This window comes from Penicillium manginii (assembly GCF_028828005.1).
Source record: "Penicillium manginii strain IBT 31320 chromosome Unknown utg000008l:1.0-3226943.0:1.0-3228205.0, whole genome shotgun sequence".
NCBI lineage: Eukaryota > Fungi > Ascomycota > Eurotiomycetes > Eurotiales > Aspergillaceae > Penicillium > Penicillium manginii.
The window spans coordinates 109,613-136,427 of record NW_026643109.1 but is presented as its reverse complement, the minus strand read 5'-3'; the positions used below and the strand labels follow the sequence as shown (position 1 = coordinate 136,427).

At 48.0% G+C, this 26,815-nt stretch overlaps 11 protein-coding genes across 11 annotated transcripts; 5 read left to right on the top strand and 6 right to left on the bottom strand.

The window, feature by feature from the left end:
* Nucleotides 1-3,000: 3,000 nt before the first annotated feature.
* N7533_010690 (uncharacterized protein) lies at nt 3,001-3,483 on the top strand (the record flags this gene model as incomplete). The annotated part of the gene is made up of 1 exon (XM_057107340.1): nt 3,001-3,483. One exon carries the CDS (start codon nt 3,001-3,003, stop codon nt 3,481-3,483), a length of 483 nt encoding a protein of 160 aa, XP_056954718.1.
* A 1,298-nt stretch (nt 3,484-4,781) lies between these two features.
* Nucleotides 4,782-7,584, bottom strand: N7533_010689 (uncharacterized protein; the record flags this gene model as incomplete). Its single annotated transcript, XM_057107339.1, has 4 exons — nt 4,782-5,421; nt 5,477-5,590; nt 5,653-6,092; nt 6,145-7,584. 4 exons carry the CDS (start codon nt 7,582-7,584, stop codon nt 4,782-4,784), a joined length of 2,634 nt encoding a protein of 877 aa, XP_056954717.1.
* A 1,308-nt stretch (nt 7,585-8,892) lies between these two features.
* On the top strand, nt 8,893-9,414 carry N7533_010688 (DUF1993 domain-containing protein; the record flags this gene model as incomplete). The annotated part of the gene is made up of 1 exon (XM_057107338.1): nt 8,893-9,414. The coding sequence occupies one exon, from the start codon at nt 8,893-8,895 to the stop codon at nt 9,412-9,414; it is 522 nt and encodes a 173-aa protein (XP_056954716.1).
* Nucleotides 9,415-9,644: 230 nt separating this feature from the next.
* Nucleotides 9,645-10,331, bottom strand: N7533_010687 (GNAT family N-acetyltransferase; the record flags this gene model as incomplete). The annotated part of the gene is made up of 1 exon (XM_057107337.1): nt 9,645-10,331. One exon carries the CDS (start codon nt 10,329-10,331, stop codon nt 9,645-9,647), a length of 687 nt encoding a protein of 228 aa, XP_056954715.1.
* A 263-nt stretch (nt 10,332-10,594) lies between these two features.
* Nucleotides 10,595-12,757, bottom strand: N7533_010686 (fungal specific transcription factor domain-containing protein; the record flags this gene model as incomplete). The annotated part of the gene is made up of 3 exons (XM_057107336.1): nt 10,595-11,215; nt 11,362-12,616; nt 12,708-12,757. 3 exons carry the CDS (start codon nt 12,755-12,757, stop codon nt 10,595-10,597), a joined length of 1,926 nt encoding a protein of 641 aa, XP_056954714.1.
* A 902-nt stretch (nt 12,758-13,659) lies between these two features.
* Nucleotides 13,660-14,382, bottom strand: N7533_010685 (HD domain-containing protein; the record flags this gene model as incomplete). Its single annotated transcript, XM_057107335.1, has 3 exons — nt 13,660-13,912; nt 13,970-14,183; nt 14,241-14,382. The coding sequence occupies 3 exons, from the start codon at nt 14,380-14,382 to the stop codon at nt 13,660-13,662; spliced, it is 609 nt and encodes a 202-aa protein (XP_056954713.1).
* A 497-nt stretch (nt 14,383-14,879) lies between these two features.
* On the bottom strand, nt 14,880-15,831 carry N7533_010684 (phytanoyl-CoA dioxygenase family protein; the record flags this gene model as incomplete). Its single annotated transcript, XM_057107334.1, has 3 exons — nt 14,880-15,139; nt 15,203-15,421; nt 15,483-15,831. The coding sequence occupies 3 exons, from the start codon at nt 15,829-15,831 to the stop codon at nt 14,880-14,882; spliced, it is 828 nt and encodes a 275-aa protein (XP_056954712.1).
* Nucleotides 15,832-16,686: 855 nt separating this feature from the next.
* On the top strand, nt 16,687-18,631 carry N7533_010683 (uncharacterized protein; the record flags this gene model as incomplete). Its single annotated transcript, XM_057107333.1, has 8 exons — nt 16,687-16,855; nt 16,938-16,968; nt 17,040-17,234; nt 17,296-17,461; nt 17,519-17,620; nt 17,700-17,829; nt 17,909-18,021; nt 18,080-18,631. 8 exons carry the CDS (start codon nt 16,687-16,689, stop codon nt 18,629-18,631), a joined length of 1,458 nt encoding a protein of 485 aa, XP_056954711.1.
* A 605-nt stretch (nt 18,632-19,236) lies between these two features.
* On the bottom strand, nt 19,237-21,931 carry N7533_010682 (M protein repeat protein; the record flags this gene model as incomplete). The annotated part of the gene is made up of 3 exons (XM_057107332.1): nt 19,237-20,190; nt 20,253-21,679; nt 21,736-21,931. The coding sequence occupies 3 exons, from the start codon at nt 21,929-21,931 to the stop codon at nt 19,237-19,239; spliced, it is 2,577 nt and encodes an 858-aa protein (XP_056954710.1).
* Nucleotides 21,932-22,485: 554 nt separating this feature from the next.
* Nucleotides 22,486-24,049, top strand: N7533_010681 (H(+)-transporting V1 sector ATPase subunit H; the record flags this gene model as incomplete). The annotated part of the gene is made up of 3 exons (XM_057107331.1): nt 22,486-22,780; nt 22,857-23,373; nt 23,437-24,049. The coding sequence occupies 3 exons, from the start codon at nt 22,486-22,488 to the stop codon at nt 24,047-24,049; spliced, it is 1,425 nt and encodes a 474-aa protein (XP_056954709.1).
* A 528-nt stretch (nt 24,050-24,577) lies between these two features.
* N7533_010680 (Zn(II)2Cys6 transcription factor) lies at nt 24,578-26,184 on the top strand (the record flags this gene model as incomplete). Its single annotated transcript, XM_057107330.1, has 2 exons — nt 24,578-24,773; nt 24,839-26,184. 2 exons carry the CDS (start codon nt 24,578-24,580, stop codon nt 26,182-26,184), a joined length of 1,542 nt encoding a protein of 513 aa, XP_056954708.1.
* Between the last annotated feature and the right edge of the window lie 631 nt (nt 26,185-26,815).

The following is a 26,815-nucleotide window of genomic DNA, read 5'->3' as shown; positions in this document are numbered from 1 at the left end:
CGGGAAGCGACGTGCGTTTTGGTCGCGCACGGGGCAGCTTGAGCTCATGACCAATAGATCGGGATGGAAATTGGTGGGTTTGAGAAGTCATCCGGTGATGTGCAGTAGTGTCCGTTGGGAACTGGAATGTGAGTAATCTTGGAGTGGAGTTGACATGGAAGAGAGTTGTGGTGGTTGATGGGGTTATCCCGGTGGGAGCATGTTAGTGCACAGAGTCTAAACCATAAACTTGTGAATTTGCTTCTAACCTCGTACTTTGTGAAAATAGTTAATTTTTGCATCTTAAGAATGCAAAACATTAGCTTTTGCATGTCGCTTGGATTTATCAGATTGTCTGATGGGTATTGCGGGGCATTGTGCTGGGGCTGACCATATTGAGGCTTACCATCGCAGCTGACGACCAGCTGTCACTAACAGTACGACTTTCCGCGATAATGCACAAAATATTGATCTGACTTGCAACACATAGGTGGTAGTGAGAATGCACCGCGATTCTATCCCAAGAGTTTGAAATTATTCTCTGGGATTATTCGCCATCCACGCCTGTACGCATCGACTCGGCACCAAGCCACATGTCTGTGCCCCGACCGGTCTGAGACATAACAATATACATGATATCCAGCCATGCCTGACGTGGATGAAAGCCGTTCGTTTATTGAGACGGTCATAGCGATAAACGCCCGAGTTAGTATGAAGTAAGCGCCCCAGCTGGTTCATCGACCGAAACAAAAGTAAAAACAATTGTACTGCGGCATGGCGACCTCTGAGCCAGACCATGATTGGGGCTGAGCCCGTGCGGCTTGGTGAGTAGCATAGACAAGCTGGAACTCGAATAGATGTAGATAAAGAGTATATAGAGATACCAACGACTATGATTATTGATCCGGAATTATACTACCGAGGACGTGATATACGATCAGTTGGCCATTGACTAGCTCGCTCCGTACTAGCACATTCGGTACTAGTAATCCTCGAGATTCCAGCCAACAGAAAAAGACGAGTGCAGTATGCCCAGGTAATTTTATTGCGTTAGGCACATTCAAGTTGAGGCTTCACAGGAGGATAGGAGCCCTCCACGAAGAGGAGCATCTATGGAGATCATAGCATGGTAACGCAAACAGCGAAAAACATAATGCTAGACTTAAAAAAGTATCTTTTCGGGTGCCTCCTGTCTGCTTTGAATATTTTTGAGTTCATTGTCCGCAATTTAATCGTTCAGGGCTGACAGACTATGTTGTTGATCGTTTACTCACGATTTGTTATTGTTTGCAAGGTTTGTTATAGACTTTTTCCCCAATGCTTTCGGTAGGTACCAACTTGAACTTGAAGGCAGTTATGTATGCTTGTCATTTTTCTGTCATTTTTCGGAGATGCTTGCTCCGGGTGAAGATATAATTTTCCTTGGTCAATGCCCCAGGTCTCGCGAAGCGCTACTAGTAGTGAGCCTCCCTACTCGCGTAGTGTAGTTGACCCCTTTTTGTTTATTCGTTGTAGCGAAACTTCCAAGTTGTCGTCTCGGTTCGCACCGCAATTTGAAATTAGCATCATGAGTTAAATAGATTTTGCTGCTGTCTATTAGCACTTTCATTTCCGTACTCCTTACTCCGTACTTCGTGCAATGTCGATATTTCCAATCCGACTCTGGATGAAATATCCGAGCACGCCATTTAGGCGTGTCGCCGATTACATGACGCGGTCCACTTTAAAAAAGGGTAGCGTTCCAAGGTTTCACGATGCTTGGCTGGAAAAGTCTTAAGCGGGTCTCCTTTTGTTCGAGGGAAGGAATCCGCCGCCATTCCACTATCGGTGGCTGCTTTCAGACCGACCCAAGTGGGGGATCGTCAAGTGTCGACTGTAAAGATCGTGGCAGGTGTGACGAGGTGTGGCGACAGTTGGGGGCATTGAATATGATAGAGCCAATGGAGATGAAATTGTCGGGTTTGAATTGTGCAGTCGGGCCGTTCACGGCGATTCCAGAAGCCTTCAAAGCCCCGGAAAGCGCGGAGAATGGGGAATGCTGAATGTTCTTAATAATCATGCAGTGGAACTGAAGCTCGGCATTCCTGCCTCTTGGGTTGCTGAGTCACTGCAGAGTTTCAAGAGCTTCGAGTTGGGATTCAGGGTTGAAGAAAGTCGAGAAGGGGTATAATAATAAATTAGATGTAAAAATAATAATTTGGTCGAAAGGGATGAGTTGGTAACTGTCAAATTTAACGTTCCGGTTGCGAGTTGTCAAAGGGTGAGGGGGTTCGGATTTCCTGACGCGGTAATCCGTGGAGATCGTGAGTTACCCCGTGCGACATTCTGTTTTTAGGCGGTCGAAGAACAGATAAGCTACTGCGAAAGGTCTCCACCGAAAATTTTTCGAAGCATCAACTGATCACGGTGGGCTCCACTTGGTCTTCGCCTCCTGAGGGCCGACTAGCCGGTCACACTTCCACCACCCTAAAACCCATACCAAATATCACCATTTATTGCTAGGAAGAGAAGTTGATCTGGAAAAACTTAGAGGAGATACTTAGACTATAAAAATACAATTAGACAATACCACAGACATGTTTCATGGAATAAATTCCGATTGTCCAGCGGTGTCGAGAAACCGCCGAAGCCGGGCGCCACTTGGTCAGTGCTTAGGAACCCTTTTGCTGCGTTGTCTGCGTTGGCTGAGTCTAGAACCGAACTTGGAAGAAAGACTTGGACCTGGTGACACGGCAACTCGAACCTAAGTGGGCTTGTGGGTTGTGGGCTTGGGCGCTTGCATTCCATTCCCCACGCCGCAGATCCGCCCGTATAAGTCTGGGTGCTCTTCATTTTTTTTACCTCCCTGGTTTTTCTTTTACTCCTTTTCGCAACTCTCCACCTGTCCGCGTTCGTGATCAACCTATATCATATCCATCTATATCGAACATCTGGACAATTCCACAGCCGATTGACTTCTGCTCCAAATTCTATCCAACACTGCACCACGTTTACCTCCAACAATACTATAAATCGGTCCAGATGACCGTTGCCCGCGCCCAACCAAAGTCGCCGTCTCCTGCTCGTGCAGTTCCTCTTCAACCTTTCAGAAACAACAAACGCTGGCCCCCAATGGCCAACCGAAACGCACTTCCATATAAGCTCACGGTCATTTCCAAAGAGAAACTGGCCCGGGAAGCCACCGCCCCTGACCCCAACCTGCGTCGCTGTGTTGCACACTTCCGCCTGCATTGTGGCTCCGTCGAATGGACTGAGAACGATATGAAGTCCCGCATTAGCTCTTTCGAGTTTGAAGAAACCGACGACGAGGACGAACCGGACAGCATCGACGAGCAAGAAGATCTCATGATGAAGAACACTGTCATTCGCGTCGTCGAACCCCCTGCTGAGATTACGCCACCAACAAAAACCAACGCAGACAGTGGTATGTTGGTTCAGAGCCAGGACTGCATGGATTCCAATAAGAACTTCTGCTGTGTCACGGTCTCTCCCTGTGCTGGCTGAGTTGGCTCTCCCATCAATTTCTTGGACTTCATCACCGCGGTACCTTTACTTCTCTCCGGTTTACCGAAACTGCATATCATCCGACCGATATAACGACTTATGACTTCACGACAAATTTACGATCCATAGACCAAAACCGAATTTCTGTATATAGCTACTGCCCTATATCTATCTAATCTACACTGAGAATCTTTTTGCTGGTCAATCATGATTGACTCCGATCCTTTTCATTCAAATTTGTGTATCCGTAAACCGGTAGATTAGAAAGGCCCTTGAACTCCTTGCCATCATCCCCAATATTATCATCTTCCGGCCATCTCGCCGCGATCCCCGAGGGTCGTGACTCAGAATCGGTGGGTCACATGCGATGGCCGTACTATCGCCGATTATCGGAAAACGTTGACGATCTCAACTGCCTGGAGGACTACGAAAACAGAAATGGAGACCATGGAGCCCCGGACACCCCAAATAGCAGCGACAGGAGCAACGCGGAGGACTGGCGTGCTGATTTGTTAGTAAGACTATGGGTCACCAGGGCGGTGGTGGCAAATCTTTGCCGATCTGTTGCCATGCAGGGGTATGCGAATCCTCTTTTTGTGGACACAGCACATCGCAGGTCCCCATAGCATCGACAAGAAAACCATCGAAGTTTTCTCGGGCTTACATACTATCGTGATAATTAGCTGAACGCGAGTGGGCAGTTTTGGTGATCCTCGTGATGGACGATCGTGAACCAAAATCGGGACCCTGTGTGCTTAGGCCTCCAATCTTCAAAAGCGTACCTAGCAGCGTCTGAATTTCTTAGAAAGGGGGAAAGGCTGTTGCTCGAAAGAAAATTGTTCAGTCTTTCATCTCCGTAATATGACAAAGGGCAGAATGTTCAGTTTGTACAATAAGCTATCCAGGGATCATGACGCTAGTAATATTTTAGCTTGGATTTGACTGGTCGGGATCTCAACCGCGCGCTTCCCCAGATTTTCCTGGATTTCCGGTCTATACTATATCATGGAAACGTCATAAAGACGTTTATTGTTTACTCTTGGTATAATGCTTCCAAATAATGTAGATTTAGAGTTTCCTATTGTGAATCTGCCGTAGATCGATCTTCTGTAGATTTTCTCACAGGCATGATGGTAGCGAACAGATGCTAGAGAATGTGTAGTGCTGATATAAGGTCACAGAGTCGAAGCAAGATTCACCTTGCTGGGCCCGGAGGAATTCCCGCGAATGAATGGCGCAGGAAAGAAATAAAACAGGGTGCATACTTAGTATGATTGATCCTTGTTGCTTCGATTCGATCATTGCTTGGAGACAGTGACATCTACTCCCCCAAAACCAAGCTTTACTTGCCATCCTTCTCGGGTCTTCTTATTATCTCCCGTCACTGCATATTCGTCATTTGTCCCTGGGGTCTCCACCCAGATAATCGCATTAACTACTTTGGCAGGACCGGACACAATGTGGAGACGCAGAGTGGTTGCATCGGACTTATCAAAGGAGTACCTGTCGATCTGGCCAGCACTGATGACGACGTAAACACCCATTTGAGCGACATAAACTCGTCGTCGCACAGCGTCTCGCGGGTGCACAGTAACAGTGCTACCGCTCACTGCCATGTTTCCTCCATATGTTACCAGTCCGATATCGGGGTCATCAACGACATAGGAAGCCGAGCCAAGCATGACGCCCAAGAAATTGGGTCCATAGTCTCCAGAATAATCATCGCCGCGAAGGGTATCTGGGAATGAGTGAAAGCCATTATACATGGAGCCGTCCTGGCGGATGTTGCTGAGCGGACCAGTAATACCCCCATAGCCGACTCGAAGGAGATAAGTGTCCTTAGGATTTTGGCGGAATTGAGAAAGAAGAGGAAGTGCATTGAGCCCTGATCCATAGTGGTGAATCATTCTTTCGATACGTTGTAGCTTCCCTCCATAGCTAGTGCGGTGGTCAGCAAAAGGGTCAGCCAAATGAAAAATAGAGGGGATTTTACATGAAGTCCCAATAACGTCGGGCATTCCCATTCCATCCCCAATGCGACACTGTCGGCATAAATCCTAGAATACTATCGATGGTTTTTGTAGCGGTATTCGTCAACTTGAAATAGCTTTAGTCGAATGTTAGGAAGCCCCTTCCACAAAAAAAAAATCATCGGTCGCTATAACTTACTTGCTCCAATAGTAGATCCCTTCCTGGCCTGTCGAATCCCATGCCATCTCACTCCCAAATGGTTCTGTCTGAGATTCCCATGCATCAGCTCGAAGTTTCATCGCGGCTTCCACGGCATCTGCTTCCTTTGACCAATTTTCGCGCTGAAGATCGGCAAGAAGCTCTCCAACAACGGTCTCGCCCATCAGTCCTAGGCGTGAGTAACCTATCAAACCATCTCCATTTGAATCAGTCTTGAAGCAGGCAATTGTGGTGTTGTAAGCCTGCCCAAGATACCACTGCCAGTCATGAACTTTCAGAACGGAGTTGTTATCTCTCCCTGCACGATACAATGCCCAATAAGCCCCAATAACATGGATATAGTCATATGCCCGATCTGTAGCATACGAAGCATCCTTATTCCAAGACCACCAGTTGTCCCAGTTGATTGATTGGTCGTACTGGTAGTCAGGAAGTTGTTTGGGCTCATAGAAAAAAGATACTTTTGCGAACCGTGAAGTCTGAATTTTGAATTTTCTTGGACAGCACTTTGTTGGCGAATTGCTCCAGCTTGGCTATTTCTGACGCATCGGCGAGACCAAACTGTTTCATTGCGGTCGCTAGGTAGATCACTCCACCCTCATCACTTAGCCCCGATATCCAAACTCGAGGTTCTTGAAGAACTTGTGCACCAGTGGAGTGATCCCATGTTATAACAGATGGAGATCGCCCGAAGGGATCCGTGGTGTCATTATACCACATGGATGTCGTTGAAAACTCACCGAGTTTGCTGATGACTGCTGGGGCTGACTCGGTGACGAAGTAATGCACAGTCTGGACTTTGCCATCTTTGTACGTGATGGTGACTTTGGTTCGACCCCAGACGGACCCCGTCGGCGTGAGAGCGAACGCGTTGTTTTGGGACTTCGTGATCTTGAACGCGCCATCACTCGATTCAACCTTGGAAATGGCAGAGTGGAATACGTAGAGCTGGGCAGTGAGATCAGCGGGGACGACATAGCCCGGGATTCCGATCGTCAAAGGCGTGTTGGTTGACTGGACCGCCTTTTGAATACCCCGAATACCATCCTTGACAACAGAAAATCGAAGCCCATACGTGATGGATTCTCCGGTTTTAAGAACCCGAGAACTTGGCTCATTCCAAGGCGTCACATTTGACCATTCATTTTCCGCATAGGCCTTGGTATGGGACTGCCATTCGTAGAAACCTTCAAAGGTCTGACTCCCATAGTACAAAGGATCCGTGCTGGCTTCATTCAAATTTCTCCATGCCTCAAAAGAGGTGCTCGTGTTGAGGAGTGGAGTGACGATCAAGGCAGCGCCAGTTCCAGCTGTAGGCGTGACTTGGATATAACCGGCATCCAAGCCTATGTACGGATCAGTCAAAGAGCATTTGGCGGACATATCATCCGCCGTGCGATTGGAGAAAATGCTATTGAACTCCGTTGGAAACCCGAGACTTCCAATTTCAAGACTTGAATTTCCTTTGTTTGTCAAGGTGAATGATAGGCCTAGGTCGCCATCGACATCCAACCATTTTCGAACAACTTGAAGAGGTGAGCCATTCGGCAATGTAGACGCAAGGTCTGCGGCAGCAAGTGCTGTAGAATCTATTTCTCTCACATTTTCCCTTGTGCTTGACGAATCGCCCGCAAGCCAACGAGTAGTTCCTGATGCGCGATAACGATATGTTATATCGCCATTATGATATTGACCATTCCCCGCTCGGTATGAAATGAAGTCAAATGGCAAGAAGTCAAAATCATCTCCAGTTGGCTTGAGAGAAGCGAGAATCTGAGAGTCCTTTACAAGTTTGATGTCAAAGTTTGCCGTTGACAAGGACGTATATCCACTACTGAGACCAAGTGTGTCATCTTGAGCGTCAACCCCGAAACTCAAAAGGGCAGCAATTAGAATGTCTCTCAGTCGCATGGTGCTAATTCTGATGTGAGGTTCCCCCCGAGTATCGTCAATTACTGTATACCTATATCGGTGGCCGCCACGGAAGACGGCCAATTTATATGACATTGCCTGATCCATGAAGGGAATAATGCCTTTTCTAAAAATTTGGGTTAATTCGAAGCCCCAGGCATAAATGCAGTAAATTTCCAGTGGAGAAATTATCTCCGTGAGGGTTGTTAACCGGATTGTTCATCCCTTACCCCACACTTCCTCCGTAGCGTTACATCGTTGATTTACTCTACTTGTTTACATAGCATTTTCACTCAGGAAGTTGATCTTATTTCTGCCAATAATTTGAATCAATTAAAATAGAAATGACTCGCAGAAAATAGCCCCTGCAGTTCGCAAAGAAACCCGATGAGCTCCGACTCGATGAGCGTATATTCGCAGAGTGGCGGGGAGTGAACAATGTTTCACCTGAAGACTGTCTCAGGATCGCTCTCTCGAGATTCGAACGCTATTTGCACCATTATACCTACTAGGTAACTCGCTCAAGACAGAAGACTGTGACGCTATGCATAATTTCTGAATCATAAAGAGCAGAAAGCACCTGGGCATGTTTAGTATTAGTACCTCGGGCCTTCAAGTTTGAGTTGCGGCTCCAACCACACCCATACCTACCTAAGGCGGCCAGGAATATATTTAAATATTTCTCCAATATCACCACGACGATGATCACCATTATTGTAGAGACACGGGAAAAATAGAAAACAGCCTTGTAGATGCTAATTGTTGATCATAGACTAAGCTAGAGCCGCCTCACCCGAGCCAAGGCATAACTTTTATTGAAGTTCCATTAAGATTCTTAGTTTTCGAATTTCTTGTTTATTTGACAGTGTGTTTGCAGGAAATACGAGCTTCCTTAGCTTATGACAGCACTTTAGTCAAGCGGTTATAGTAGTATCGAGTTTAGTTTCTTTCGGGGTGTTTAGATGTGAAAATCGAAGGGCTACAATTTGATATTTGATTCGATTTCACCATATTTCACGGCGCTGCGATACTGAAATAACTAAAAGCGTGGAACTTGTAGCACTGATTATAGAGTCTAATTATACGCAACCATATATATAGAGACATAGAATCTCTGAGAAACTGTGACATGTCAAGCTATTACTTAAGATTGTCTCGCGAAACAATTTCCCCATTAGTCCTAGCGCATCGCCCCCAACTGTAAGACTCACAACATTTATCAATGGGTTTCAGACCATGTTCTTCTTTTCACTCCTCTCTTAACTAAAATTTTCTGTTTAAATACCACACAATCAGCCGAATTTCAAAATGGGTCACACTTTCTACGACGGCACTATTGTGGTGCTTCAAAGCGTCCTCGACACACTTTCACATATACTCCACCAAGCTGAGAAAGCCCCCAATGCCAACGCTCTCCCTGAGGCTCGTTTGCATGCAGACATGTATCCTCTGACTGATCAGATTCGCCTTGCTGTTCAGTTCACGGAGAATTTGACAGCGAAGGTATCTGGTCGGGAGCCGACGACTTACGAGGGTAGCCCGTTGACGTTCGCGGAATTCCACGAGCGCATCGAAACAGTGCGGAAGTCGCTTAACGAAGCCGACAAGAACTACATCAACGAAAATTACGACAAGGACGGACCCACTAAGATTGCGCCTACTGTCTCAATTGATGTTACCAACGCTGTTTATGCCCATCGCATTGCTTTGCCGAACATTTACTTCCACCTCACGACCGCTTACGGAATTCTGCGCAAGGAGGGCATTCCTCTTGGAAAGGTTGACTACTTTACCGGCTTTTTCCCGCCCGGCGAGGCCAAGGGTTACTAGAGAAGGGGGGGATATGAACTGTATATAAATTATTGTAGCTAGACTACGACAGCCTTGCTGAGATTGCAGATGCGGGGCTGATATAGACATATGACAAGAAATTCTGGAGTTTTCGTGATCTGGATGAGGGACTATTGAGCAATCCACACTTTTATATTATGAAAAGAAAACTAGAAATCATAGCAGTATATATGAATTAAGATAATTGTGGCAAATCTGAATTGTGTTCTCTAATTACGGTGCACAAAGAAAGACATGATAAGCCCCGATCGCTGGGAATATTTCGCAGAAGCCAACTCCTTACCAGTAGGTAAAAGATGTCCATCTCCATTCGCCTTCAGTGCCTCAGCAAGTGTACATTTTCCAACTGTCGTAAAGCCAAGGCGGCTGTAAAGGTTGACGGTGACGTGATTCTCAGGCTTGACCATGAGACGGATGTGTACTTGAACAGGCGACGATTGCCACGTCCGCAAGTAGTCGACCGCCACCTGGCATAATTTTCCGCCAAGACCATTCCCACGATGCTCTGGAAGCGTAAATAGACTCAGCATTTGCCATCTTTCTTCTTCTGCATCTGATTTCAACTCCGTTTGCCCAGATTCAGTGGGTAGGGTGAAATCGGCCATGGAAATTGGCCCACGTAGTGTGACTTGACCAATCCATTCAACGGGCGGGGGAATTGTCGTATCTCTGACCACTGGAGTTGCGGCGCATATGAAGACTTCGCGATCGGCTACTGTCAAACGATCAATCCAGTCGGATTCAGAGAAGGCAGCCTCGATCTCATATGTGGATGAAAATGAATTGGGCGAGGTTTTCAAAGCTCGTAGTCGAAGATCTCGATATTTTTGAGCAGCCTCCGAGACATCTGCGGTCTTGGAGACTTTGAAAAACGAATACTCATATTGAAACTTCATTGATGCGCCAGTAAATACTGCAGAGAAGAGGACGGGGTGTTCTAAGTTCAATATTTATCAGCAAACCATCTAAGATCATTGAGTGGATCTGAATATGTTGGACTACGGCCAGCGTGAAAAAGGCCGTTCGAGGTACTAGCGGTTTCCCCCACTTTTCGATCGGCGATTCTCAAAAATACCGACTAATTAGTCCAAAGACCCCCAAAAAGGATGAATATGTGCGAGAAAAAATTGAAGCCTTATATGTATAAAAAACACGTGATCTATTCTGTACACATGTTACCTGCCCAAACGAAAGCTGCGTCAAAGTCATTCGGTATTTCCGGTGCGTCCAAAGAGCCCACATCGAGACTGGATTGAGCAAGGAAGTCCTGCATTAAGGGATTTCGCAGGGTCATTTCAGTCGTTAGATAAGGACTCAGAGTATCACCAGCTTCTTCAATAGGGAGCTGGCTGTAGTCCATCGAGGCCCCGGATAAGGGCAAGGGGCTATGGTGTTCAAGAGGCAGCCGTACTGAGGAATCGGGAATGGGAGGAATGTTCACATCATCTGTTGGGGGAAGTGGAGGAGTAGAGAGGCGGCGATTCAAGCAAAGACGAACTCGCTGAAGGTGCTCGTAGAGATCTTTAGCCGCTAGGCTGTGGGAGCCGCTCAGAACTCTTAAAATCTCAGTTGCGATATCGACCGATGCAATATCGTTGGGGTCTCCCAAGGGCAGAAGACTTGAGATGGTGAGTATCAACGCCGAAGAGAACAAATAGGCCGGAAAAGCGTAACCAAAAAATGAAGCTGATCCACTTGTCCATTCCTCGACGCATAATTTCAAACAATACCGCGCAGCGTGAATGCAAGCTTCGCTCAAAACTCCAATGATTGGAGTAATCTCTTCATTTGGTGGAGAGAAATTATTTTTGATATGACAAACGAGTAGATTAAGCAAGACAGGTCGGATTGCCAATATCACACACTGCAATAAGTTAATTTATTGATAGAAAAACGCGGCCAACGGTTAGAAGTCAAGAAACTCACGTAACTGAATTGGAGGTGCAAAAACACTGTATATTTCGAATTTGGCCTATCTGCCTTGAGCCTGAGATTTTCTGGGAGCGTCTGTACCCATTGCTTCAGCTGGATGAGCAATTTTTGCTCACGCTGGAGAAAGCTTTCGGTTGACTTCTTGCGGCTGTATATTTCTCTGGTCGTGTTCCCTATAATTCTGGCAAGATCTATGGTCGCCGTTTGATATTCACTACCTCCAGCTGAGAAATATTCAGGATAAGCATCAGATATCAAGCTAGAAGGTGGGTCAACGTGGACATCGTCATCATGGATCTGGACAGGGAATCCTGCTTTTGACCCCCAGAAGCGGTCGAGCATATAGATCGTCCACCATATGCGAACACGATGCTCCCTTTCCACTTGGTGCAATTTTTGACTTTGCGGAACATTATAATTTAACCCGAGACTGAGACTGAGCCGTAGAGCATTACCAATCAGAATATACGCCGAGTGGAAACGGTTGAGAAATTGACAAAAGTAAGCCTTTGAGATGGTTAGACAAATGTCGATAAAACAAAAACAGGAAGATGGAAATTGTCTGCCTACAAGAAGGAGAATGCTTTCAATGTGATTCATGGTAGGTCTTTCCGGGATGATCTGCAATAGCTTCATTGCCCGAGCGAAGAATGCAGATCCCGGCATGGCGGATGTGTTCGAGTTCATCGCGTCGTAAACTGACGAGAAGGCCTGGCCGAGGGCAAAGAAAGCAAAATATTTGCACTGAAGACCAGGATTATCAAATTCTCCTCTCTGGTAGATGTTGTGAAGAACATCCAATGTTTCTTTCCTGAGAACCGTGTGAAAAGCAGGGTTTACATGACCAAGGGCAGTTTTAACCAATAACTTGGCATAGACTAGACTCGGCCACTCGACTTCAACATTGCATAGTGATTCCAGAGTATTTTCATCAGTATATCGCCATCTAGGCAAGTGAAAGACCGGCGAATCTGTCGTGCTCAAACACTGGCAAAGACGAGTGGCGAAGGCGGTACAAGCTGCTTCACTGATGTATAATGGTAGAGCCGAGCTACCGAGACTCTGGAACCATGGAGTCTCTCCAACTGCGGGATCGTGGATAATGGAGCTGACATTCTCGGGTTCTCGCGAAGGATCATTTGAGTTCGTTGTTTGATCTAGTGAACTTGGGGGAGCAGCCAGTCCATGAGTCCGGCGTGTTCGTCGATCCTGAAGCTCTTGGCTATCTTGAATAAGCTGTTCCAGGTAGCTATGGTCTTCAAGTTAAAATTTGAAATTCTCAGTATGAAGCGTGTTATTGGGGAATATTGTGCGGCACCTTTCGTCAACCCGGATCTTACGATCGCGGTTTGCATAACGACAATGAGCTGCATAGCCAGCTCTCCGGCATCGCGAGCATGGCTTTTCGCCGGAACACTTGACCTTTTGTGAATGGCACCGATGGCAACTGGATAAAGGATGAGGACCAATTTAATACTACTGTTTATAGTATATGACTGCATTGGAGTACTAACGCGATTGATCTTTTTTGTGATCTTGTCCCACTCGATGGGTCACGACGTCGAGATTCCGATCTGTGCATTGTAGCGACGGAAATTAGAACAGACCCACCCGCTCTTGTCGATCAGTATAGTCCAAGTACAACAAAAAGAGACATAGCAGCAAGGGCAAATGCAGAGATGGACGATGCAAAGTGAATGTGGGGGCGACGACGCGATATCCGGATGGACCCTCGGGGAACCGGCCAATTTCCAAATTGCCGACTGTTGGTCCAATCAGAAGCGAATGTCAATCGACCATTCACACATACCAGTTTCTTGTGGCTGGCCATCTCGATGGAGACGATTCAAGCGCCAGGATTAACCTCTCGATGCACAATGCTCCACCAACAGAGAATAATGACCATGAATGGTGTGTCTCCTTAGGCCCCAAAGATCCGGCGTCCTGGATTAACGCCTTTCCTTTGCAGCTGAAACTGGGCCGTGAGGGGGTATTCAAAGCTACTATCGCATTCATGAAATTGCTGGGGCTCAATATCATCCTAAGAGAAAGTTGCAAATTTCAACTGGATCCTAAGTATTATAATAGTTTCAATTGCTACAGTAGCGACAAGCTCCGCCATGAGAACCTAGAAAGCTATCGCCACGCCTATGACAACACGGCCTAAGAATTGAAGTTGAATAATCTGAAAGTAGTAACAAAACAGTTTTTCTCCGTTGATTTAGTACAATAGATCAAATATTAACCCATATCGGAAGCCCTTGAATGAATTTTCCTCATGACTTAAGCTGTCTATGCTGCAGTCTGGGCCAAATGAGCCGTGATAATTTCCATATATGACCGGGCACGCGGTGTGGTCGACTCAACATCAACTAACTTAGCTCCATCATCCCAAAGCCGAAGTGAGACCATCTCATCCCGCAAAGGGTCCTGCTCAAAATGCTGTAGTTCTGCACCCTGGAAAGGCCCTCCTTGGAATGCCAGGGACTTCTGTGAAGCCGAGGATAAGGAATCGTAATATTTACGATTTACAGCAGTAAGATATCTGTTCATCGTGAATGAGTTCAGTGATCATATGACTTGGGACGTGGCATCTACTTACCGTTTAGCTGCAACGTGGCTGTTAACCAAGCGACAGACAGTCTCGCTGAAGCCCAAATTTCGTAGATAAGCGGCACCGATAGCCTCATGACCGACACGGCCGACGTTTTCGTCGCTCTCGCGAAGATTCATCCGGGCTTCTTTGGTGGATTCTAAGGGAATGATCTGGCCAATATCATGGAACAGCGCTGCAATAACCAGCTCGTCACAAGCACCTGTATTATGAAAATTTAGCTAATGCGTATTTAAGAACATAGTGAGCGAAAGCTAACCGGATAACTTAGCCTGGTGCGCTGCTTGAAGACAATGTTCAAGCTGGCTGATTGATTCGCCAATATAGTCGCCTTGGCCATACTTCTCAAGGGCGGCAACCAGCGATTCTGCTGTTTGAGATGGATTTTGCGAGCTTATCATGACGTCTATTTTAGTCCGCTGGAGATATGTCCCTGGGTGTGACGAGAGAAAGAAAGAATGTAGGGAATAAACGAAGAAGAAAGCAAGACCAGATGTGGAGGGCAGGGTACCTTTTATAAGGAATAACGCGGCTTGTGCGGTGCGAAGGGCGAGTCTCCGGGTCCGACGCCACCCACGAAGTTTCCACGAGACCGGTTCTTGACATCTGAGATCGCCTGGTTTTCCTTGGTTTCTTCTTCTTATTTTTTCCTTCTCGCAGCATGAAGTTGTGGATACACGGCTTTACAAGGCATCCATTCTACCGTATGTGACTTACAATTAAGTTCTATGTTTCATACATTTCCGTTGGTGTGTGTCGTACCAGAAGCCTGACACACCTATAAGATAGGGAGTAATTAACCTCCGCTATTCTAAGCTAGTTTCTTTCTTTTTTTCATGCCCTCTCCTTCATCTTAGATAATATACATTTTTTTGCTTGCGCTGACCTGGAATGGATTCTATGCCGCAGCGTCGAGCTTAGAGTCAACTGTCAACATCGGGGAGCCAAATGCGTAGCGCACTCGGCCCTGTTCGTAGTCAACACCCTCCTTACGCATGTGAGTGGCGGGCCAAAGCTTTTGGCGATCAGCATAGTACTGATCATGCAAATTTCCTTCTGTCGCGCAGTTGTAGGTGGCATAGATAGCGCGTCGGTCTTTCGAGCTGGTATTGGCACCACTGCGGTGGGCCAGATAGGAGCCGAACACAAGAATATCGCCTAAGTTTCGTTTGATTAGAACATATAAAAATCAACAAAGCAGATTTCAGGCAAAGAACTCACCGGGGTGTAGGTCGCATGAGGTCCAAGGGTGACTTTCCACCCAGGCGGGCTCAATGCAACGATCGGCGCCCAGAGGAACCTCCATACGGTGGCTCCCACCGACAACTTCAAGGCCACCATTTGCGGAGATCATTTCGTCGACAGCGGCGAGAATGGTGAGGTGTTTGATATTTTTGACGTGGGTGTATGCATTGGCATCAATATGGGGATCGAAACCGCCTAAGGAATGCGTGAGTGACGAATGACGAAAATATTTGCTGGCCATGCCGTGGGGACTTACCACTTCCGGAGAGCTTGTAGTTAATCTTCTCTTTAAAGAGAAGCATTTTCTCTCCAGCAAGCTGATCCAGTACGCTGGTCGCGCGTTCACCACGCAGAAAACTGTCGAAGCCCGCATGGGAGTTGGCGAAGTTCTCCGTGCGGCACAGGACACGCTCTCCTTTCCCATTAACCTCCTCATAAGGCATCCATGGGACATCGGCGGTGCGAGGTAAATCTTGAACTTCCTGCGCCCACTGCTGAAGTACCTTTGACTCGTCCGAGGAGAAAAAGCCACGGATGAGCAGATAGCCGCCTTCCTGGAAGCTTTGCAGCTGATCCGCAGACAGAGGATAAAATGAATTCTCCATATTATAGAATTAATAATTTTTGTGGAAGAAATAAGAAATAACGCGTTCTGTGGCTTTTAGTTGCCAATTGGTAGACACCTCCATTATATATTACAGTGACTTGATAGTTATAGATCGGAGTCGGACGCAAAAAGCCGCCGTGCACGATTGTATCGCACTTCACCCCGATGTCTGGAGCCAAGTGGAGACCAAGGAGAATCTTAAAACCCTTGGAAACCCATTGGGAAAGAAGCCTCTGGTTATCGTGCTGCAGCCATTTGCAAAGGCACTTGGCAGACACAGAGGGGGATGATAGGCCGAGATCTGCTTGCCTCAGGGTTGTACCTCTCGGGAGACTCCGCCAGACCCGCTGTGCCCTAAGGTACTGATTGGCGCTCAGGCACACATCGTAACCAATCAGCGGCCAGTTCTAGGCCATGCCTTTGCATGCGATGCTGAAGTTGCCTGAAGGTTGCTCAAGTTTGTTCAAATCAGGCCCATCGCTCGCGGACGGACCCGCGTGTGTTGCAAAAAGCATGTGGGGATTAGCAGTAACATCCACGAGTTTATCCCTGCACCACACTCTGTGGGGACAGTGACATCTCGCCCTTCGCACCGGCCATCGACCCATCGCAATCGCTCTCGCGTGCAGGCAACGTTCGCTATCATTGGGCCTTCACGATTGGAACACGAGAATCATTGCATGGCCCATGCACTTATGTCTAACCAGCATGCATGGAATACAAATCAGACGCTTCTTGGACTGTTTAGGATCAAGTGAGACTTTCCTTTCGTTAGCCTGGACCTGGTTTCGCATGTACTCTATCTACATCATCTCCCTCTCCATGCCAATTGACTGCATCTGCATTTCCCATTATGGAGGCATCTCCCAGCGATTCCGTCATGAAGATGGAAGACAAGCATCAGGATCGCACTGATCAGTGGGATCTCGACCAGCCTCTGCCCGCGCGCAAAAGCTCCGGCGTGCTGAATGTCGTAATTTCAGGCATTGCGCTTTTCAGTGATGGATACAATGCGCAAATAAGTACGTCCCGCTCGCTCATTGTGAAACTTGAAGGTCCTGATTGCTTGATAATACTAGTACTGACACCCATGATTGTTTTTAGTTGGATATATGGAACCACTCTTCTCCGTGCTGTGAGTAGTAAAATCCACCGACAGGCAATAATCCTAGAATTGGTAATTGAACTCACATCTATTCTGCACAGGTACAAGGATGGAATGTCTTCCACTATGAAGGCCCGACTGTCGAATTCCTATCTGATTGGAGAGATCTTTGGCATGCTCTTTTTTGGTGTTTTGATCGATCGTATTGGGCGTCGCACTGGTATCATTACGACTACAGCCTTTTTGATCCTCGGTATCGTGCTAGCTACGGCCGCCCATGGAAATTCGCAGCTAGGGTAAGCGATGCCCCGATCAACCATGCGCACAATCCGATGAGCTGACTGGTTTTCAATATAGGATGTTCTGGATGATGGTTGTTGCACGAGGTATTGCCGGCTTTGGCGCAGGAGGTGAATACCCTGTCTGTGCGACCAGTGCCACCGAGGCTGCCGATGAGACGATTCAACTACGTCAACGCCGGGGATTTCTGGTTGCTGTTACTACAGACTTTGCTGTGGATCTGGTTAGCAAAACAAGAACATCAAAATTCCTAGAAGTTTCACGACTAATGTGTTGACAGGGATTTGTTGCCGCTGGACTGGTTGCCATGATTATTCTCGCTTGTTACCACCAGCAGAACTCGGAAGGCGTGTGGAGAGTTTGCTTTGGCCTCGGAATTGTGGTAAGTAGAGACCCCCAGGCTTGGGCTCAGGCTGGTAAGACTTTGGCATTGGAAGTGATTGCTAATATTCCATATGTAGCTACCCCTCTCTATTTGCTTTTTCCGTGTCCGCATGGTCAATTCTACCCAATACCAAAATCATGCCATAAAATCCAACTACCCTTACTGGCTGGTTATTCGCCGGTACTGGAAGCCCATGCTTGGTACTTGTATGTTTCTCCAGGCTTCTATATACATATATGTATATATATATTTGGCGTGAATTATTACTCACTGAACGACAATTAGCATTGGCCTGGTTCTGCTATGATTTTGTGACCTATCCATTTGGCCTTTTCTCCTCCACTATCATCGAGCAGCTCAACCCCAACAACACAACTGTTCAAAATATCGGATATGGTGTATGTACCACTCAATTTGTTTCAAATCCTTCGGACTAATCCATTTAACCCTCTTCAGACTGTGATCAACTGCTTCTATCTCCCTGGTTGCCTCCTGGGTGGGTATCTGATGGATAAAATCGGCCGTAAGCAAAATATGACCTTGGGATTTATCCTCTGGGGCATCTGGGCATTCATCCTCGGTGGTGCCTTAGGGCCCATCCAGAGTGTATTCCCTCTCTTTGTTGTCATGTACGGCATCTTCCAGGCCTTAGGTGAGATGGGACCCGGCGTGTCTACATTTCTCTGTGCCGCGGAATCTTTCCCTACTCCCCTGCGTGGCCACTTTCTGGGGTTTGCTGCTGCTGTGGGCAAAGCGGGTGCTTCTATCGGCACTGAAGTCTTCACTCCTATCCAAAGCTCCTTCTCATCCACCGAAAAGGGCCAACAAGCTGTATTTCTTATTGGAGCAGCTTTTTGCATGGTTGGTGGTCTCATTGCATGGGCCCTGATACCCGATATGTCTCGAGAGCTTGAGACCGAAGACGCCCGGTTCAAGGCGTATTTGGAAGCGCATGGATATGATATTAGTCTCTATGGAGAGGCTCTGGTGGTCAGCCAGCGTGTCTAGCGGGACATGAGAGAAATATGATGCGCGTGTAAAGGTTTCTTTCCATATTATGATAGAAAAAAGAATAGAAGTTGAGGGCCTTGCGGTCAAGTAAATGCCCAGGTGTTGCTAGTTTCGGACATTCTTTTCAGAAGTTGTGCCTTCAACTTCAACTTGTACTGTGTAGCTTGGAGGCAAAACTTTTAGATAATTATACTACTAGCTGTTCATAATAACCTTTTATCTTTTGTTGGAATATCTGAGGTATTCTAAAAATAGGGAGAACTCTTTATAAAGGGTATTGTGTTGTATTTTCCTTCTCGATAGAAAGGGTTTCGGTGCAATATTGACGAAGACTACAGTCGCCGGAGTAATCATCGATAACACCATGAGATTACAGGTGTTGGGCTTAAGAAACTTGAAGATATACAAGACCTATTAAGAACATCTAGACCGGTCCATGATATACTATGTAATGCCAGTGAATCGTCATGGTCATAAAAGCTTTCTATATACAATTTTCTAGATAAATTACACGCAAGAGGCGCCCGTTGATCTAATATAAGCAAGGAATTAAAAGGGTTCAACGAAGTCCAGAAACAAAAGGGCCTCCTTTTACATGCGTCCTATTTCATAGTACTATCAACCAGCTCGCGATAAATCTTCTTCAGATCAGAGATATCAGCCTGAAGCTCCTCGACCTGCTCGCTCTTTTCGCCGAGCATCTCAAGAGTGGTCAGGTACCGCTGGTCGATTTCAGCAAGCTTGCCCTCAAGTTCTTCGACCCGGGTATCGGAGGTTTGCTTCTCTTCAAGCTCGCGCATAAGGTCAACGACCTGCTGCCGGGCTTCATCACGTTGAGTGGTGACACGCAGAAGCTCGTCCTTGGACCCGGCGCGCTCACTTTCCAATCGGCGGACCGTTGCGCTCATACGTTCTACTAATTGAACGGATGGGCCGGCGCCCACGGTGGACTCGGATATTATGTCGTTGATACCACGCGATGTGGCGGCTTGTGTGCCTCCGTATGCGGATGGGGTGGCAGGGTCGCCGGTAAAGAACTCATCGGGCTCGAAGTGGATTGCGGGCGCCTCCATGATCATGGATGGTGTGTTCAGTGAGGTGTTGATTAGCGGAGGGGAAAGGACGCCCTGGTTGATTGAGGCTGGGTAGGAGTTTTGGCGCGGGGGAGTGCCGATATCTGGAGAGGCAGCGGATGGGATTGTTGAAGAGCGTCGGCTGGCTGGACGGTAGTCTAGCAGTCCAGATGGCACTGCATCAAGATTGCTTGAGCGCCGCGTAGATGGAACGGGCGAGATGCCTCGAGGCTGTTGCAAACTGTTGACCTGTTCTCGCCATCTGGCACGTTCTTCCTCCAACTTTTGTGCCCATGTCGCGTCTGAAACCTTCTTTTGCTCGGAGAGTTCTTTTTGGCTAGATGAAAGATCATCGGCTGTTTTCTCCAGCTTTTGTTGCAATTTCTGCAACTCCTCCATGCGCTCGTCTAGTTTGCTCTCAAGGTCGTTTTCGCTCTCTTTGGCCGTTTCCACATCTTCCTCCAGCTTCTTAGTCTTTAGGTTCTATATCAAATCATTGTGAGTAATTTATACGCGGGAGGCCATGGACAGATGAAGAAACTTACTAGCTCCCGAATCTTCTTTCGAAGGTCAGCTTCTCTCCGTGACACATCATCGCGTTCTTTCTCCACACTAGAGAGTCGAGCAAGGAGGGATCCCTCGAGAGTGTGCCAGTTTTCACTAGCGACAGAATATTGGGTCTGGAGTGTCTCTATTTGTCGTAGGAGTTTGGCTTGGGTCTCTCCTGTCGCACCAGATGAGGCCTCTTCTGCGCGTGAGCGGAGGCTCTCCATCTTGCTTTCCAAAACAGATTGCTCGCCCTTCAGCTCAGCTTCAAGCATACGGGCACGCTCCTTCTCCTGCTCTGCCTTTTCTTTCAAGCTGCTAATTTCCTTTTTCGTCTTCTCCTCGCTGATGTCCCGCTCGATTTTGATAGTCGAAAGTTCCTCCTCGAGGTCGTTGGCTCGGCGTCTTTCCTGCTCCAAAGCATCTGACTGAGCCTTAGACTCGGCCGTTTCCGCGCGGGAAACAGCACGGCTCAGTTGTGCTTTCATTTCTTGCACGGTTTGACTGAGGGCATTGCGTTCGTTCGTAACAGCTTCGAGGTCCTTGACCACTTTGGTTTGCGACGATAGCGATTCATTAGCTCGCTTTTCGGCGATCTCAGCTCGTTTCGCCCTCGCTTCTGAACTAGCCAGGTCCCTCTCCATCTTCTCGGTCTTTTTCTTACTTTCCGTCTGAGCCTTGGTGTTGTCGGCCAGCTGCTGACGCAACTTCCTGACGGCAGTTCGGTGGTCCATTTCGGACTTGGAAAGCTTTTGCCCCTCTTCTAGAAGCAAGGCAATCTTCTCATCCTTTTCCAGAAGTTGTTTTTCGACACTGCCAGGTGAAGCGGACGCAGCCGCATTCTTAGCTGATTGGGCCGCTTCCTTGGCCAAGTATTTCAGCTTTGACTGTAATGCATCAATGCGTTCGATATAGCCATGGATTTCTTCTTGTCTCTGGGACTCGGGTGTACCATCGCTGGCGCGTATCTCCGATAGGGCATCTATACTGGGACGTGGACTTTCCACAGATGCACGATTGCTGGGAACTTCGGCCTCGTCCACAATCGCGGGTTTTTCTTCGGTGATGTCTGAAATCGAAGGGCGCCCCCCGTTATCGCCAGAAGGCTCCGGTAGAGTCTCCGCAGCACTGCCATCTATGGAATCGCGTGTAGATGGCTCTACTTCAGAGCTAACCCTGATGGCTGACTCTTCTGCGATCGAAGAGCTTTTGGGCCCCTCAGCGACATCAGCGGAAGAGGCAATACTTGCGTCGATTTCCAAGCTTGGACGTCCATCTGTGCTCGGCCGAGGGCTTGCATTCGGTGAAGACAATCCACTCGGCGATGATTGAGAGTTTCGGGCCGCAGTGTTCTTTACCATAGCTCGTGCTAGGCGCTCTTGGAGTCGGTCATTTCTGCGTGCATTGGAAGAGCTGCGCGAAATTGCTGGGTTTTCCGTTAGTTCAGCGCGACAGTAATTGATGGGGACGCAAAATTCATACAGCCAGCAGGAGATCGTGAAACTGGCGGCTGCGGTGCGACAGTTTCGCCTTCTTTAGGCTTTGATTGTTCACTCTTTGCTCTCTCTTCCTCATCCATCAATATATTATCCAATCGCGACTCAACACCTGCCACGGCCTGTTGAAAGAAATTTCCCATCCCCCATTTAGTCTTCTGTCCCTGAGAGTCCTGCGACATGACGAATAGGTGTATTTAATTCCCAGGTGGACAGTGATTCGGCTACTAGGCAGCAAATGCTTCGTGATCGGATTGCATGAGATCGGCCGGGTAATACTGTAGTCGGTTCGAGAACTGGTTTTCGAATAGGACGAAAGATCCAATTGGCGTCAAGAGTCAAGAGGAAATAGGCGAGAGTGGGTAAACAAAGGATTGTAAGATTCGAGGTTGAGCTAGAAGTACAAGGCAAACAACCACGTTGCAGAACGAATGTCGCACAAGCGATTGGGTGCACGAAGAATAGGGCCTTATTGTGGGGGGAAACCCAAGACAGTAAAATAAGCCGATCAAGATCAAACAGAAAGCGCGCGACCAGAAAGCGAGAGAGATCCAGTTGGAGTTGAAGGAAGTTGAAGTGGAGGAAAATCGGTGGAAGCCGCGTGGGACCTCGTTGAGTCTTGGCGGGTGCTTCCGTCATCCCCTCAAGCTCTCCCCTTCTCAGAAAGAACTGAACTGAACTTACGCCACAACTCAACCCTTCTTCTGCTCTGGCCCCGGGCCTTATTCCAATCAACATGTCGTTAGATCCTCCAACCTACCTCAGCTCTTTGCAGAATAATATTCGTGCCAGGCCAATTCCCTGGGACGGCGCCGTCCGTGCGGGCAACATCACCGATGACCACCTTAAGAAGATCAAGGCCGTGGACAAGGTGCGAAAGGAGCATCGCATTCAAACGGTAGAGGCAGACCTGTCGGGATACACAAGCTTGCTTGCGGGAGGAGCTCAGGGAAAAAGTGTCTTGGACTCAGCTTCGCGGAGGACCGACATCGTTCAATATATCTTGGTGTTGGCATCGGACTTGATCCAAGGTATGGCCAGCCTACCCCATTCATGCTAGTAGTATATGCCGGTGATCAATATCTAATCCTTTTTCACTCCATGCAGATGTTCCTGCGCTGGCTGACTCCCTCGTCTCGCACCCCGAACCGTACAAGCCATTCCTACCGTTCCTGCACCACTCGACAAATGCCGAAGACCCTATTCCTCTGCTCGCATCTACTTTCCTCACGGTACTAGTGTCGCACAGTCTTACCGCATCATCTAAACCTGCCGCCCGGGACCAAGAGGCTCTTCCGCAGCTGTACCTATATCTTTCTACCTTGGCCAAGAACCAAGATAGCGGCCTGCAGGATATCGGTGTACAGGGATTCTCGGAGCTCCTCCGCAAGAAGAACTCGCGCGAAATCTTCTGGACTCACCGAAAGGAAACTCTGGATCCTCTGATCCAGACTCTGCGCACCGCTGCGGGGACGAAGGAGAATGGTAGCTCATCTGGAAGCAGCACACGTGGCATTGAACCTGGCCTGGCAGGCGGAATTGGTCTCCAACTGCTTTACCGTGTGCTTTTGGTGGTGTGGCAGCTCACATTTGAGGCCGAACTTGTTGGTGAAGAGCTGCAAGAGTGAGTAGTTCAATTCCGTTGAGAGCTCATTATCCAAATTTAGATTGCTAACAGCCCATCTAGGAACTACGAGATTATCCAACTCTACACTCAACTCCTCCGTCTTTCACCCAAGGAGAAGACAACCCGACTTCTCCTTGCCACCCTTTACAACCTCTTCTCCAACAACCGCACAACTCTCCTCCCCGTTGCTGTGTTCGTCCGACTACCCGCTCTCCTAGCCAACCTAGCTGGCCGTCACCTCACGGACCCCGACCTCCTCGAAGACCTAACTGCGCTGTCCACCATGCTCGACGAATACACCAAGACACAGACTACATTTGATCAGTACGCTACTGAAGTCCAGTCTGGCCATCTGCGCTGGTCGCCCCCGCACAAGAACCCCACATTCTGGAAGGACAATGCGCGCCGGATCCTGGATGAATCCAACGGTGCCCTGCCCAAGAAATTGGCTGAGATTCTATCCAAGAGTTGGGACAATGACAAGCAAGTCCTCGCTATCGCTTGTAACGATGTGGGACACTTGGTCAAGGAGCTGCCCGAGCGACGTACGCAGCTTGAGAGATTGGGTCTGAAGGCGCGGGTGATGGAATTGATGGCCGACAAGGATGAGTCAGTACGATGGGAAAGTCTACGGGCTGTTGGAGAATGGCTTCGCTATACCTTTGACGCATGATGGATCTAGATGCTATACTATGTGTGATTGGTGATTTTTCTTTCTTCGGGATTTTGCGGTTTGCTCCTATCTGCGAGCTGAACATATACTCTGTTGGCATGTACCTTGTATTTCTGCCATAGCGCGTACTTTTCTATTTCTCTCTCGGGGCAGTTTTCTTGTATTTTCCAGTTCAAGTTCCAAGGTTTCCCAGGGTTTTCTATGAAACCAGAGTTAGAAACTAAACATTTGCATGTGTCTCACTGATAGATAGACCCGTCGATCGGTGGGTCCCTTAGAGAATTTGCCTCTACAATGAGACCAGACTATTAAGTCGATAATTAAACCTTATGCAAGGCAACCCGTTCTTTTTTCGTAGACTTAAAATTCCCCAGGAATGACTTGAAATATCAATATCAGACTGTGGTTACCCCGGCCCGGCCTGTTGCCTCCACGCGGAAGTCGACCGGAGATCTGAAATTCCCCGCAGAATTTCTTCTCCCCCACTCCACACCACATCAAATCCGCTTCAGCACCGAGGCAGCACCCATGTCGAGATCGTTTACCGGTTGCACAAGATGTAAAGCGCGGCGCCAAAAATGTGATGAGAAGCGACCTATCTGCGGTCGCTGTGAGACCGCAGGCGTGCAGTGCAAGTATGCGATGCAGCTGCAGTGGGGTGGACGGGCATTCTCGCGATCACGATTTGGAGCCTGCGTCGATACTGGGAACATGCAAAGGTTGGGTATGTCGATACAGTGTACCCTTATTATCCTTTGAAAATAAATGTGCTGACCAAATATCTTGCAGAGTACTCGCCCGGAGAATTTATCTACACCACCAAATCAGCGCAAGCCGGACAGTTGCAATTACAATCACAAGCACAGTCAGATCTCGCCCTGACACAACCGGTCGATCCATTTTCCTCGCTATCGCCCGACCAAAAGTCCCTACTACACCACTTCATCAACGATGCCTCGCAGATCACGGCCTGTCACTCTGGCATGCAACAGGACATCTGTCGCATGATCGTGCCCATGGCTCTCCAAACGCCCTCCCTCCTATACGCCACCACCGCCCTCTCCGCAATCCACATCCAAGCCCTACACAATCAATCCGAGAGCGTCAAGTCCGCACCCGATATCGCCCGCATAATGGCGCTCAGCCTGGAGCATTTCCGGAAGGAATTGCAAAATCCATCCTCCAAGGACTCGGAGGCGTTGGTGGCGACAGCCCGAACACTGTGTCTAGCGGAGATTCACTCCGGCGCAATCAACCCGAATTCCTGGCGCGCACATATAGAGGGTGCGAGGGCTTTGATGAAGACCTCAGATGCGTCTGGCGAGGACTCGCTCCGCTCGGCGAATGGGTTTCGACGCTATCTGGATCGATGGTACTGGTCCATTGTGTCGCTGACAGCATTGACGGGCAACGGGCCCCCGATTGGCGACATTACGGACTTTGCGCCGACAAACCAGCCTGGTCAGAAAGAGTTACCGGATTATCTGGATGATTATTGGGGCTTTACGGTGGATCTGGCGGCTGTTTTTCGTCAGATTGGTGCGGCGGCTTGGCGCAGTCATCAGATTGAAAAAGACCCTCGCGCGCACGGATTTGTGGAGGGAGAGATCGATAGTAGTGTCGAGGATGAAGCTGCGAACTTGGAATCGTCGATACACTACCTGATGGATCGGGGTGCCAGTACACAGCCCGAGCTTTATCCCGGTGTTGCGGACGCGCTGGCCCCCGGTAGTATACAACATCTTGCGCTTTGCAATGAGGCCTTTCAGCACAGTGCTTTGATTCAGATCCATCGAAGACTTCGAAAAACGCCGACGACGTCTCCATACGTGCAGCAGTCTGTTCAGCGGATTCTTGAATGCACCGCCCAGATTGGACCGTCGGCTGGGCTTAGTCCATGGGTTATGTTGACGACGCCGCTGTTTATTGCGGGATGCGAGGCACAGGGCGAAGACCGGGATACGGTTCGAAACTTGCTTTCATCTTTGCATGATACCATTCGAGTGCCGAATGTTCTGCAGTCTCTCAAGTTCCTTGAGCAATATTGGGCCAATAAGGTCTATGATGATGAGGATTGGAGTCATTTTCTTGGTACGTGGCTCAAAGATTCATTATTCAACGAAGTATTTCACTAACCCGCTATATAGATCGTATGCAGTTCGACTTTATCCCTTATTGATGTCCCTGACGTGAGACTATCGGCGTTTTCAAGATTGGCTTCTGGACAATTTTTTTTTCTCTCTGTTTATATCCTTTGGACTACTAGTATTCGTTTCCTAATGTCATTGAGCTGTTGGTGTAGGTGGCAGCATGTTATTTTTGGCGTACTTCGCTTCTTATTGATTACCATGGAGTTTGGACTTGGTTATGATGCTGATTTGAATATTGAGCAAAGTATTTAGTTTCGGAATTTGATCCAAATATGAATCTACATGCACACTCTACCTCCAGAGCTACCTAGGTAGCTACCTAGGTATTTATCTAGTAACCTTGGAATACTACTACTACTACTACTACTACTACTACTACTACTACGACTTCTCAGGCTTTGACAACGATTTTCGCTTTCCAATGGTACTATTATTATTACCTTGCAAGTACTTCGGTTAGATCTTTTCAGCGCTACTACTGCCCAGGTGGCTGAAGTGTTTGTTCTCTTCATTGTAAACTTACCTACTAGTCAGTAGTAAGGCAGGAGAAGGTAGGGCGAGGCTAGAGCCCTGGAGGACAGTCAGGAAAGCATAGTATTCAAACTCCTCGCTGATA